Here is a 13,990-nt window from a genome sequence, read left to right on the forward strand (position 1 = left end):
TAATGGAACCACTTAATTGGATTGGCATTCAAGTTATTGTCTACGATTTAGCTCCACAATTTAATTATCCCATCCTTCTGTCTAAGCTTTGTATTTCGTTCTCTGATACACGTTCACAGACAAAACCCTCAGTTTCTGGCACGTGTTTATCATTCTCTCCGTACTTTTGCTACATCCCGAATTCTGTAGCTGAAATATATGTCTGGAAAATAAAAAGATTCCTACTCCATCTCCCCCTTTGAGGCTTAAAGAAAGATTCTGACAGACAAACACTCTAGAGAGCAAATTGGTTTAGCTTCTCACCACCTTGTGTCTTCATGATAAGAGCTGGCTGTTAGTTGGGATCCATGGTGTATATAATGCAGGTAGAATCTGAAACACTAGCTTTCTGAATAAAAGGGGCATTTGTTTATGTTCTACTGGCCCACATCATCCTATTATCTAAATGTGCTTAATTAGTTGTCATTTTAAGACCTATTTGTTTGTATGTATGTATGTATGTATGTATGTATGTATGTATGTATGTATGTTTGTTTATATGTTTGTTTGGTGTGTGTGTGTGTGTGTGTGTGTGTGTGTGTGTGTGTGTGTGTGGTGGGGCCACCCACTCATCTCAAAATTATTAACCCAGAAGGGTTCCTGTCTAAAGGAAGGATGGGGACAAAGTGTGGAGCAGAGACTGAAGGAAAGGCCTTCCAGAGACTGTCCCACCTGGGGATCCATCTCAGGATTGCTGACAGAAGCCTGTTATAGCTGTCTCCTGAGAGACTCTACCAGAGCCTGAAAAATACAGTGGTGGATGCTTGCAGCCAACTATTGGACTGAGCACAGGGTCCCCAGTGGAGGAGTTAGAGAAAGGACTGAAGGAGCTGAAGGAGTTTGCAACCCCATAGGAAGGACAACAATATCAACCATCCAGAGCTCCCAGAGCTCCTAGAGCTCCCAGGGACTAAACCACCAACCAAAGAGTGCAACATGGAGGGATCCATGGCTCTAGCCACATATGTAGCAGAGGAAGATATTGTCTGCCATCAATAGGAGGAGAAGCCCTTGGTCCTGTGAATGCCAGGGCAGTGAGGTGGGAGTGGGTGTGTGGGAGGGGAAGCATCCTCATAGAAGCAGTGGGGAGGGGATATGAAGCAGGATCCAGAGGGAAACTGGGAAAGGGAATACCATTTGAAATGTGAGTACATAAAATATCCAATAAAAAAAGACAGTAGTGCAGAGAGCTCTGTTTGTTCCATGCTGCTTTAAACTCCCAATCACTTGACACTTTTGCACTTGGCTCCACTCATACCTCATATTGTTCATGTCCACTACTTTGTTAGTCAGCTATCCATCATTGCAACAAAACATTAAAGATGATTAGCTTTTAAAAATAAAAATTGTATTGTGGCTCATGGTTAGAAAGTTTCAGTCTGCTAGAGGGTCTCTATTCTTTGGACTTATGAAAGATAAAAAACCTCATGGCAGAGGTACATAGTGGAACATTACCTCATGTTAGAGAAATCAAAGAGAAGTAAGCCAGTGTCCTACAGTACCCTTTAAAAAACACATCTTCAGTTACCTACGGACATTCACAAACCCATAATCTAACAATCCACAGCATCTCCAAACAGCACCACCCTGGGGACTAAGCCTTAAACATATGGTCATTTGAAGGCCTTTCAGGATCTGAATTCCATCAACCAATGTTCCTGACCAGGCTTTCGAGAGTTCAGCAGAGCCACCCAACACTAGCCTCCACCTTCTTTGATTTCTCATTTGCAAGGATCATCACTTTCTCTGAAATCTTGACTCCAACTACATTAGCCTCTGATAAGCATTTTTATCTCCCTTGTCACTTAGCTCAGTGGTTCCAGTGCAGACAGGAATTCCTCCCCGGGAAGATCACTGAAGTCTTACAGATCATTAGTCACTCCAGTGCAAATTCCCTTCCCTGAAACTCTTTGGTAAACCCCAGCTCTGTTTGAACTCTATTTTTTCCCCTGTTTTTTTAAAAACAACAACCGTGGTATTTGAGAGGAACCTTCTCTACTTCCAGCCATCCAGTCTCCTCCCTTACCTGGTTATCAGCTTCGGTGTTAAAGACTCACACTATTTGCATCAGAGGCAAATCTCTTTGAACTTCAGGGTCCAAACACCCAGCCTACTCTAGAAGAGCAGACCCCTGTAGGGGCCTTTCTTCCTGGGTAGCTGAATTTCTCAATTTCTCTTGGATGACTCCCACAGCAAATTTGACATAATGGTAACCTCCCCTACTTGGAACCAAACTCCTTTTAGTTACTTATACCCTCTTAGAAAACCATTTTCCTTTCTTTGTATTCCATATTCCATAGCAAATAAAATTGAACTAGCTATTTCTCCTTCATTTTCTCCTTCCTACCTCTCTCACAAAGCTGATTTTATCAGGACAATTATATGTGTACCATATCTTGGGTTCTAAATCTATTAGTTTTTATTTTATTCACAGTTAATCTGAAGACGTTCTTTGAATTTGGCTGTGGTGATATCCAGCCTACTGATCTTTCTTTAGTAAGACAGGAACTTACTTCTCACCTCTGTGCATGAGATCTAGGCTGGAATGCTCTGCCTCAGCTCACTAAGAACTAACCCGCAGCTCAGTAAGCTAAGAGCTGTGAGGACAGATAGCAATATTCTACTATTTAACAATACCAGGATTCAAGGGCAAAGAGAAAAGAAAACAGACAATTGTCAATGTAGAAATAATGAGAGAAAATTTTCTATATGTGTTGATTGGCTCCAGTAACCTTCTGGGCCTCTGACAGCAGATGATTTTAAGCTTGGACCTTTTTAAATGGGCTTGTACTTTCTCCATTGTAACTCAAAGGGATTGACATTCAGGTAGATTGCTCAGGTGTTTCTTACCATAACCTTGCAGATGAAATCATCAAAATGTATTAAAGTAATTCATGACTTATTTGTGAAAGTTGGAGATCAAATTGAGAAATGCTAATAAAGAGATTAGGGTAGTAGGTACACACTGTTGTGTAAAACAGTTATCCCTCAACTTTGAAGCTTAAGACAATACAGTTTCTAATTTCCAGGAATTTAAGACACTCTCCTGAGTGGTTATGCCTCAGTCTCTTCTGATTGGTATTATGACTTGCCTCTATGAGCTGGACAACAGGCTGTTATAGTCTTGGGACATGAAATGACAGCTTAGATTAGCTTTCCTCCTGCTCTGTCCATGGCATGCTGATTTCCCAACATGCTCCCCTCAAAGAGAGTTCTGTGATTCAGGAAGAGCCAATGCAGGCCCACACCTTAGCATGACTGCAGCCATCTGGTTATAACTTCACTCCAAGACAGAGAAAGTCATGGGAGACTAATACATGAACTTCATGTTCATGGATCTATAGTCTTCTGTACTCTGAGCTGGTCCCTGGGCATCTCTGTACCTTAGTTTCTTATTGAACTAGGAAGAAAGACATGGAAACCAGAAAAAGTGAGATTGTAACAACCTAATGAGGAGTAATATGTGAGAAATACATCAAAAGCATTCATAGCTGGATATGATAGGAGGGAATTCCCCACCTGAAGAATTCAGCAGGTGCTCAATGAGTTTATACACACGAGACACTGACATCTCATACTTTGCCTCCAGAAGATGCCTTGCTCTTTGACTATAAGCTTAAGCCCTCTGTTGTTCAGCCAACACTTGTTTTTTACAGGATTTCATTATTAGGCTCCTCAATGAATCAAGACTTTTGTTATAGAGGGTTTTCTGGTGCTGTGTTATTTTCTTCTTGTTTTATCTTCTCTTTTCATTATTTTTTGTTTTTGTTTTTGCTTACCTGCTTTCTCAGTCCTTCTTTCAACCTAAGAAGCTATTCAAGCTTGAGGAGAAATACATTAGGAGAGGAAACAGGGAAAACAAAACCAAGAAGACAGGCCACCAGGAGTCGCAGGAGGCTCTATGCCAGCTGTCAAGTATATTTCCTACATGCTTACAGGCTTACAGTCTGTTTGCAGGTCTGCAGTCCCATCTCCATGCCTCTCTCAGGACTACTGTAGGTTATCTGGCTTTCCTAGTGATGGATCAGCACACAGACAGGTTGCTGAATGCCTAGGACTTTCATATGGTCCTAACCAGCTATTTTTGTTTCTCCTGTTCTAAATAGTAACTGGTAGAAGTCTGGCACTTCATTCAATTTCATACATGGGAAAAAATATCACATTATATCTAACCACAGATTTCTCAGTCCCCTTTAATCCCCAAAGAATGATATACATGGGACAACAGTGAGAGCTGTTTCTGGATTCATGATTAAGTTATCAGTCACGATGCCTTTCTCTGTCTGCCCTCTCCACATGTGTTCCGAGTGGCTGCATAGCCCATTTCTCTTCCCAAGCCTTCTTAGCTGTCCTTCCTTTCTCATTCTTCTTGATGCTTTTCTCCATAGTTGAGAAAGGCAGTACAGAGAAGAAAAGGAGCCTGGGGGGAGGGGCACAAGTGAGTGAACTGTCCCCCCTCCCCTACACTGCTGTGACTTTCCAAGGACTTTTGTCAGATCTGAAAGTCTCGAAATGTGCCAGATAGAAATGGAAAATGGTGTCGGGAAGCAAGAACAGATGTTCCTTCAAAACAGGGAAAATCCAAGGAGATGATTTCCCTCGATTTTATTTGTTCCTTCCCCTTTGGTTTTAGATGGAGCCAACATGAAATAAACAGTCTGAGATGCACCTCCCGCTGCTTTGTGCACTGTTTAACCTTTCTAAAACCAGGAAACCTCAGAATCCCCAAACCATGCAGCCGTGGAAGAAAGATACCCCTCTTTATCATTTCTTTGAGAGTTTTGTATAATATATTTTGAACATATTTAACCCAACTCTTTCCAGACCCCCCTTCCTCTCCCTTTCCTATCCACACAACTTTGTGTCCACTTAGAAACCAAACCCCAAAACCATTAAGTACAGTTTGCTCTGCCCCAATTCCCTTGGATATGTAGCCTTTGACTGGAGTATGGTCAAACTACCAGGGCCTGCACTTTTAGGAATACTGACTGCTCCTCTCCCAGCAGCTGTCAATTACTAATAGCTCTGTAGCTAAAGATGGGGCTCCATGCTCACCTCCCCTCTCCATGCTTGAATTTTGTCTGGGTTGCACATGCACAGTTTTGTGTATACCATCACACTCTCTGTGGATTCATATGTCTAACTGCTTGGTTGTGTCTGTACAACATCACTTTGTTGTAGTCACCCATGGTCTCTGGCTTTTAAGATAATCTTTCTTTCTGCCGACTCTTCTCCAGTGATCTCTGAGCCCGGGGAGGAGGGGTGTGGTATAGATGTATGTAGAGTAGAGGTAAGCATTCTGAGGTCTCTGATTTTCTACAGTTAGACCACCGTGGCTTTTCTGTGTTAATCCCTGTCTACTGCAAAATACGTTTCTCTGATGAGGTTTAAATGTGCTGATCTGTGGGTGTAACAATGAATCATCAGGAGTCAGTTGAAGCTATGCTAATTTAGCAAAATAGTGGTAGAGCTTTCTCTCCTAGAACCTATAGACAATCTAACCATTGGTTCTTCCCCCCGCTCCCCATAATGCTGCCAAGTAGGGGTTTCAACTAGTGGAGCACCCCTTGAAATGCGATCAGAAGGCGGTTAGTTATCTCCCATGACATTCATGCGATCACTGCATCAAGGAGCACACCTTTGCAGAGCGGTTGTTTCTGTCCTTCACGTGGCTCACAGCTGAGTAGACCGAGGGTCACTTCTCTCCGCTGGTAGTGTGAACCTTCAGCACCATGGAAGCTAGCCAATGTGAAAGAAACCTTAAGCTGAGTCGCACCTTGATTTCTCTGTGTTCTGTACCTCAAGAATACCATGCTCAAACAAATGAAGAGTCTAGTGGTGGAAATAGTTACTAGCTGTTAGGTAGTCAGGTCATACAGGGCCCCGGACATTATAGGCATTGTTTTGCTAGATACCACAAGTCTAGCTCCCTTCTGTAGCTGCCCTTCCTCAAATCATTTCCTGATGAGATTTTCTTACTATAATAATGGATAGGAGTTTATAACTCCGGATATATTTATATGAATATATGTGTCCTATTGCTTCAGAAGGCTCTTTTAGGGTCATTGTTAGTAATTTTATTTCAGTAACACACACACAAATGGGGGGGGAATCACACCATACCACACTACACTATTTGGGGATTGTTGTTAATTATATCGGATTCTAGTGTCCACAGAAGCCCAGTTGTAATCACTGCTTGTTCATCTCACAGGGTGGTCTCAGTGCCCAGGCGTTTGTCCGGGTAGAAGTGGATGACGTGAATGATAATTACCCTGTCTTCACACCATCGACTTATGTGACAAGCATCAGTGGCCAGACCCCACCGGGAACTGAGATCATCAACGTCCTTGCCAGTGACAGAGATTCTGGAATATATGGAACAGTGGCTTATGAACTCATCCCAGGAGATCAGTCGTCTCTCTTCACCATTGACTCCACTACAGGTATGTGATCCAGAAACAGCCTTGCCTTCTGCTGGTAAGCTTCTTCTTAACTACTTAACAGCCAAAATTAGAAAAAGTAGAAATAGCGATGTTTTGTCAATAGGAGTAGTGTGGCAAAGTTTGACCATCCGGAGGGCACCATTGTGTGTTGAAGTGGGCTGGTGCTTTGTTAGCCATGACCTGGATGAGTCTCACCTCTGCTCGCCAAGACCTCAGGATCTCTAGAGATCCCAGTTTCATAGTACTGCCAATCATCCTGTGTTGGAAGGTTGTCATGAAGACTAAAGACAGTAAATGGGCAGAAACAGCCAGGTGTGCACATTTTGCAAGGGTTTATTTCCCTCTGTCTATTTGAGCATCTTACCTATGGGTGACTTAGCCCCTCTTCAGTGACTGAGAGGCCAGTGATGGAGCAGGACTCAGTATATGCCATTCTTTGCACTGGTGTTTCTTTAAACCCATTGCTCTTTTTTTCTTTGTTTCTGAAATAATAGCTAAAGTCCATCTCCCAAAATTCAGTAACTGTTAATCTGCCAAGGAGCACAGTGATCTGAATTTTCTAGAAGTTTAAGTATTTCAGACATTACTTATTCTTTCTTATGTTTGTTATCATCAAAATAGCATTTGGAATATTTGATTAGAAGGCATAAGATTTCAAGTAACATTGGAGATAACTGTAGATATTCTGGCTTCAAAATGAGGCTATAAGCTGAGGCGACATTTTGGGGTCTTTTTCATTTCTTTACCAGATCTGAAAAGTGTCAGAATACACTTTTACTTTAATACTGTGTTATATGTATACACAAGCTAGTTATTCCCCCCAAGAGGACATTCTAATCCAAGACAGACATTGTACATTGTCTTGTTTGTGATGACCACAGGTATGGCAAGCCAGTCATTGTCTGCACAGGACACACAGTATGGCAAGCCAGTCATTGTCTGCACAGGACACACAGTATGGCAAGCCAGTCATTCTCTAAACAGGACACACAGTGCACTTAGCTTGCCTTTCCACCCAGCCCCAGTACACAGTCATGCTTCCTGCATGCAAGGTGTGCCTCCTTTGGCATGTAACACAACATCTGCGGATGAGTTGTTTGCCCCGTGGTCTTTAGAAGGCAAAATTTCCCTTGCTCAAAATAATTCACTGACGTGGTCCCCTTAACATTTTCAAGATCAGAGGAACATACTTTGTAGGAAATTAGTCTGCTTATCTAGGCTTTTTCAAAATTCATCTTAACTGAGGACCTTAACTGCCTGTCATAGGCAGGCCCCGTAGGGCAGTAACATTGCCAAAAATATATAGGTCAGCCATAATCAGAAGACAGGATCTAAAAGCATTTAGTGGATTGTTTTGAAAAGACATCACATTCACCATCCCAGATCCCTCCCACCTCCGGAAGAGCTTGAAGAATGAGTTGTTAGGCATTCTGTTCACAGGAGAGTTTTCTATCCCTGTGGGCCATGGACAGCCCCGTGCCTCTCTTCCTGGCACCCTCTATGTAGCAAATGCCATTACTAATCATGGAGAGTATTTTATGTTGGTCATTATCTTGGGACACATCAGAGGGATATTTTTTTTAAAAGCAAAGACCAAATTTGTAATGGAAGCAGCCTTGGGTTACTGTTGTTGGCAGGTTTGAAGGTTGTGCGTTTGGGTGGAAGACATTTGTCAGGCAAAGAGCACTTGGAATTTGGTTGTACTTAGTCACTAATTGTGAGTGATCCAGGAGGGCTGGTAGTGTTTTGTTTTAACCTTTAGAGAATGGAACAGTGTTGCTGCTAGCTGTGGGAAACAGTTATCCAGGGAACGGGCAGTTCCAACCTGTACCACTGTGTTCCAGAAGTTCATATGGTGAAACCAAGAAGCCAGTGTGTGCTTTCAGAATACCGGTAGTGTCTGTGTCCACTATGAAATGTGACTTCATATGCTACCCCAAATACATCTAGACCTTTGTAGTCAGCATAATTAAGATCTGTTTTAAAGCAACCAGGTCTAAACATTATTATAGTTAGTATCCTGTACAATAGATAGTCTGAAATCCCACCTTGCTTGAGTGACACAAAATACCCTTTTACGAGGTCCTCCTGTTTCCCTCAGTCTTAGTCTCTGTTGACTGCTATTTTGTTCTCAGCTGCTGTCAAACTGACTTTTTCTTTTGACTTCCACATAAAAGTGAGGTCATTGTTGATGTTTTTGAGTATGTCTCTTTCCACTTAGCACTGTGTCTTCCAGGATATCTATGTTTACATAAGTGATAGTTATGTCCTCTGGAAGGCTAAGCAGCCTGGCACACATGCATGACATTTTCCTCAGCCCATGTACTAATGGGCACTTTAGACCATTCCAGATCCGGGCCGTTATGGATAATGCCACAAAGCAAAGAAGAGAGCAGGTGTCTTCTCAGCGGACTGACCTTATTTTCACTGGACAGACACCCAGAAGAAGATTTCTACTTTGCACTCTGTGGGCTCTCAGTATGTGTTTTTCCATAATGGCCACCTCACATGCTCTGCCAACAGACATTCTCAAGGAAGAGAAGAAGGTGAAGTACTCAAATATGGTAATCATCTTATGGAGTTGTTGTGTTTTAGTAACTTTTCTTTTACCATAAAGCCCACTTCTACCAAAGCCAGTAGCAATAATAAAAAAAGCCCTGAGATATCCTATCAGTAAATATTTGTGAAATAAATGAATAAATGACAACAGAACTAGTTGTAAAGTGGTTTGAATTACTACTGCAACCTCCCAAGGATTTGCCTGGGAATTCCGCTAATAGTAAGGAACAAAACTTGATTTAAAATCCTCTCTGTGACATGGCGTGACCAGGAACCCTGTCCCTTTCTCCCACGTCTTTTCTTTTTTCTTGACTCTCAACCTGTGTGAACACTTCAGTTTTTCTCTCTTCCTTTCTTCTTTGTCTTTATTAATTTCTTTTCAAGGGTGAGTCTTTTCTGTTTACAATGTTTATTTTTTCCAATCTAGTCTCAGTTCTCCTGATTAAGAGTCTCCCTTTGGGGCTTGAATTCCTACATAGCCTGGCAGATCGTGTAGTCATAGACTTGGTGAGTCAGCTTATCTGACCACTGGCCCTCGAAATCCTCACCTGCCTCTGCAGGAAAAACTCTCTTGCTTTTGTCTCATTCATTCTTCATTTGGATGAATTTTTTATTTGTCCTAGGCATGCCATGTGAAAGCTTACGTAATTTGTGTTGGAGGTTTGTGTTTTCTAAAGGAAGAGATCACTCGTCGATCTGTTTCTGCCACAACCAAGATGTGTGCCTTGAAAACGTACTGTTTGTTCTCTTCTGGGAAAAGAACTATTTTGAAGGAAACTGGAAGTGGATGTGTCAGTGTCATGGCTGTCTACTCTTGTGGGTTTATCTTCCTGTCCTGTTTCTGGTTTTCTATGTTTGTTGCTCATCCAGAGAACATTTTTGTAGACTGCATTCAGGCACGGGGCGAGAGGTTCTGACTGCAGCGTTTGCTGCTCTCTTTCTCAGTCCACTGGCTTGCTTTGATGTGGGCAAGAAGCTGGCCACTCTGTTTTGAGTTTCAAGAGGAAGAAACACAGGAAGATTTATTAATAGCTCTCCTTTCCTGTATTTTATTCTATTTATATGTTCCATGTAGATATGACTTATTCTGAGTAACACTGTTTTTACAGTGTGTGTGTGTGTGTGTGTGTGTGTGTGTGCATGTGTGTGTGCATGTGTGTGTGTATGTGTGTGTATGGCCACATATGGAGCTCAAGGAGCAAGTTTCAAAGCACAATTCTCTCCTTTCACTGTGTGGTGAATTCAAGTGTTCATGTTTGGCTGCAAACCATCTTGCTGACCCAACGTGAAATCCTTGCAAGCCTCCAACTTGTAATCCTCCTGCCTCTGTCTCTTTAGCATATGTTTTTCCAAGCTGCCAAGTGTCAGCGCAACCAGCAGTCTCCATTTTGATGTACTTGTCATAGTAGCATAAAACAGCCATTAAATAGCTGTGATTCTATCTTATCTACCTAATTACTTTTCACTTAAGAGCAACTTAGTTGCCAAATTTAGTGTCTATAATCTTATATGGGGCTATATATGCCAAGGGGAGGCTCCTGGGAGCTTGCTGGCTACCAGTTCAGTGAGAGACATTGTCTTAAAAACTAAGGTGGAGAGTTTCAGAGGAAAACATATAATGTAGAACTCTGATCTAAACACACACACACACACACACACACACACACACACACACACACACATATGAATGTGTAGCTCATCTACTTAAGGCATAAAATGTAAGCAGGACCACCTGAGCAACACATTCACAATGTTTCATATACCAGATACTGCCCTAGCTGTGTGGGGCGCACCAGTGACTAACACAGGCAGACATGTGTTGACAGGAATAGGGTTAAGCTACTCTACCTAAGTTTAGTTGTAGTGTAACAAAATTTAAGCTTCGTGCTATAGAAGAATAAGTAATCAAATGGGTAGCCACCTGCCAGCCCAGGGCAGCAGCACCCAGTGTTATTACGATTTTTCCTTTGTATAGGTCGTGAGGACTTCAGTATGGATGATAAATAATGTAGCAAGGCTATTTTTCTTTGTTTCCAGAGCAGACTTTCTTTTCCTTCCTAATGTTAGTTTTATGCTCAGATTTCTTACCATGCAATGATTCTCATAATTCTTCCTGATTGCCACTCTCCTGTGCGTAACATTTGATGCTCTGCTATGCACTTAATAAATTAATACCATACCTCATTTTATAAGGGCTGTGAGCCTGCTCATGCCAAATAAATATTTTTTCTTGTACATGCAAGACAGACTCTGAAATTAATCACGAGCACCTAATGAGTAAATGTTACTTTCAAAGGAAACAAAGGCATGTTAGAGAACTTTCTCATGAGTGCTTTCAGTACGAGATCATAGACTCGCAGAGATGGAAAGTTCTTTACAAATCCACTGCTTCACTGAGCAAAAGAAAAAGTAAACTAGAAGGAATCTGGTGATATGCCCAAAAGTAGAGATAGGCAATATATGGAAAAGGTGGTTAAGATCATGTCTCTCATAAACTTTTAAATATATTTTTATTAATTTACTTACTTTATATCCCAACACTTGCCTCCTCTTCCAGTTTTTCCCTTGTAAAACTCCTCCCCCATTTTACCCTCTTGTGTTCCTCTGAGAAGGGGGAGCCTTCTCAGGTATCACCCCACCCTAGTACATTAAATCATTGCAGGACTGGGCACATCCTCTCCCACTAAGGACAGATAAGGCAACCCAGCTAGGGGAATGGAGTCCACCAGCAGACAACAAGTTAGGAGCCAACCCTGATCCAGTTATTGGGGAACTTGCATAAGGATGAAGCTGTACATCTGGTACATATATATTAGGGAGGCTTATGTCCAGGCCAGGCTCTCTCTTTGGTTTGTGATTCAGTCTCTGGGATGCCCCAAGGGTTTAGGTTACTTGACTCTTTTGGTCTTCCTGTGGAGTCCCTGTCCTCTTTAGGTCCCTCAGTCCTTCCTTCAACTCTTCATCAAGACTCCCTGAGCTCCATCTAATGATTGGCTGTGGGTCTCTGCATCTGTTTCTATCAGCTGCTGAGTGGAGCCTCTTAGAGGACAGTTATGCTAGGCTCCTGTCTATAAGCATAACAGAGTAACATGAATCATGCCAGGGGTTGGTTCTTGCCCATGGGATGGGTCTCAATAAAGAACTCAAGAAGTTAGACACCAATAACTCAAATAACCCAATTAAAAATGGGGTACACAGCTAAACAGATAATTCTCAACAGAGGAATCTCGAATGACTAAGAAACACTTAAAGAAATGTTCAACGTCCTTAGTCATCAGGGGGATGCAAATCAAAATGACTCTGAGATTCCATCTTACACACATTAGAATGGTAAAGATCAAAAACTCAAGAGACAGCACATGCTGGTGAGGTTGTGGACCAAGGGGAACACTCCTTCATTGCTGGTGGGAGTGCAAACATGTATAATTATTATGGATATTAATTTGGCAGTTTCTCAGAAAATTGGAAATAGTTCTACTTCAAGACACAGCTATATCACTCCTGGGTATATACCTAAAAGATGCTCCACCATAATACAAGGACACATGCTCCAGTATGTTCATAGCAGTTTTATTTGTAATAGCCAGAAACTGTAACAACCTATATGTCCATCAACTGAAGGATGGATAAAGAAAATGTGATTCATTTACACAATGGAATATTATTTAGCTATTAAAAACAAAGAGATCATGAATTTTTCAGGCAAATGGATAGAACTGGAAAAAAATAATCATTTGGAGTGAGGTAACACAGACCCAAGAGAATATGAATGGTATGCACTCACTGATAAGTGGATATTATCCATAAATTATAGGACACTGCTATAATCCACAGACCCAAAGAAGCCAAATAAATATGACCCAAGAGAGAATACTTAATTTTTCTTAGACGAGGAAATAAAATAGATATCAGAAGTGGATAGAGGGAGGGAATTGGGTGGGAAAGGAGATGGGGAGAGGAATGGGGCAAGGGGGGTCAGGTGTAGGGAGAGGAAGGGAGAGAGAACAGAAATCAGCTGTGGGCAGGGTTGGGGATATCTCTTAGACATGCCAGAGACTTAGACCTGTGGGAGGTTTCTTTACTATTTTGAGTAGATAAACAGGATTTTTATATATCTATGTACAAACTAGGATTTCAGATACCCTATGAATCTGACTTATTCACAAAGTTATAAACCCAACACTTGATTTTCTTACTGAACTACCATTCCTGTGTTCTTTCTATCATTGGGACTGTTTTTAAGCTAAAGGAAAAAGTTAAGATAAATACAGATTCTCTTATTCAAGTAAGTAGGAATAAGAAAGATCTTTCTTTTTTTTTTTTTCCATTTTTTATTAGGTATTTAACTCATTTACATTTCCAATGCTATACCAAAAGTCCCCCATATCCACCCACCCCCACTCCCCTGCCCACCCACTCCCCCTTTTTGGCCCTGGAATTCCCCTGTACTGGGGCATATAAAGTTTGCAAGTCCAATGGGCCTCTCTTTCCAGTGATGGCCGACTAGGCCATCTTTTGATATATATGCAGCTAGAGTCAAGAGCTCCGGGGTACTGGTTAGCTCATAATGTTGTTCCACCTATAGGGTTGCAGATCCCTTTAGCTCCTTGGCTACTTTCTCTAGCTCCTCCATTGGGAGCCCTATGATCCATCCATTAGCTGACTGTGAGCATCCACTTCTGTGTTTGCTGGGCCCCGGCATAGTCTCACAAGAGACAGCTACATCTGCGTCCTTTCAATAAAATCTTGCTAGTGTATGCAATGGTGTCAGCGTTTGGATGCTGATTATGGGGTGGATCCCTGGCTATGGCAGTCTCTACATGGTCCATCCTTTCATCTCAGCTCCAAACTCCGTCTCTGTAACTCCTTCCATGGGTGTTTTGTTCCCAAATCTAAGGAGGGGCATAGTGTCCACACTTCAGTCTTCATTCTCCTTGAGTTTCATG

The 13,990-nt window shown here is 41.9% G+C and overlaps 1 protein-coding gene across 4 annotated transcripts in view; it reads left to right on the forward strand.

Annotated features, from left to right (window-relative positions):
* The window catches only part of Dchs2 (dachsous cadherin related 2), a 236,086-nt gene that overhangs the window by 115,324 nt on the left and 106,772 nt on the right, over positions 1–13,990 (forward strand). For all 4 annotated transcript variants that reach the window (XM_030252335.1, XM_030252336.1, XM_030252337.1 and 1 more), the window contains exon 3: positions 6,254–6,485. In XM_030252335.1, coding sequence (XP_030108195.1) covers positions 6,254–6,485 — 232 coding nt within the window. The remainder of the gene's footprint in view (positions 1–6,253; positions 6,486–13,990) is intronic.

The sequence above is a fragment of the Mus musculus genome, chromosome 3 (assembly GCF_000001635.26).
Source record: "Mus musculus strain C57BL/6J chromosome 3, GRCm38.p6 C57BL/6J".
Classification (NCBI taxonomy): domain Eukaryota; kingdom Metazoa; phylum Chordata; class Mammalia; order Rodentia; family Muridae; genus Mus; species Mus musculus.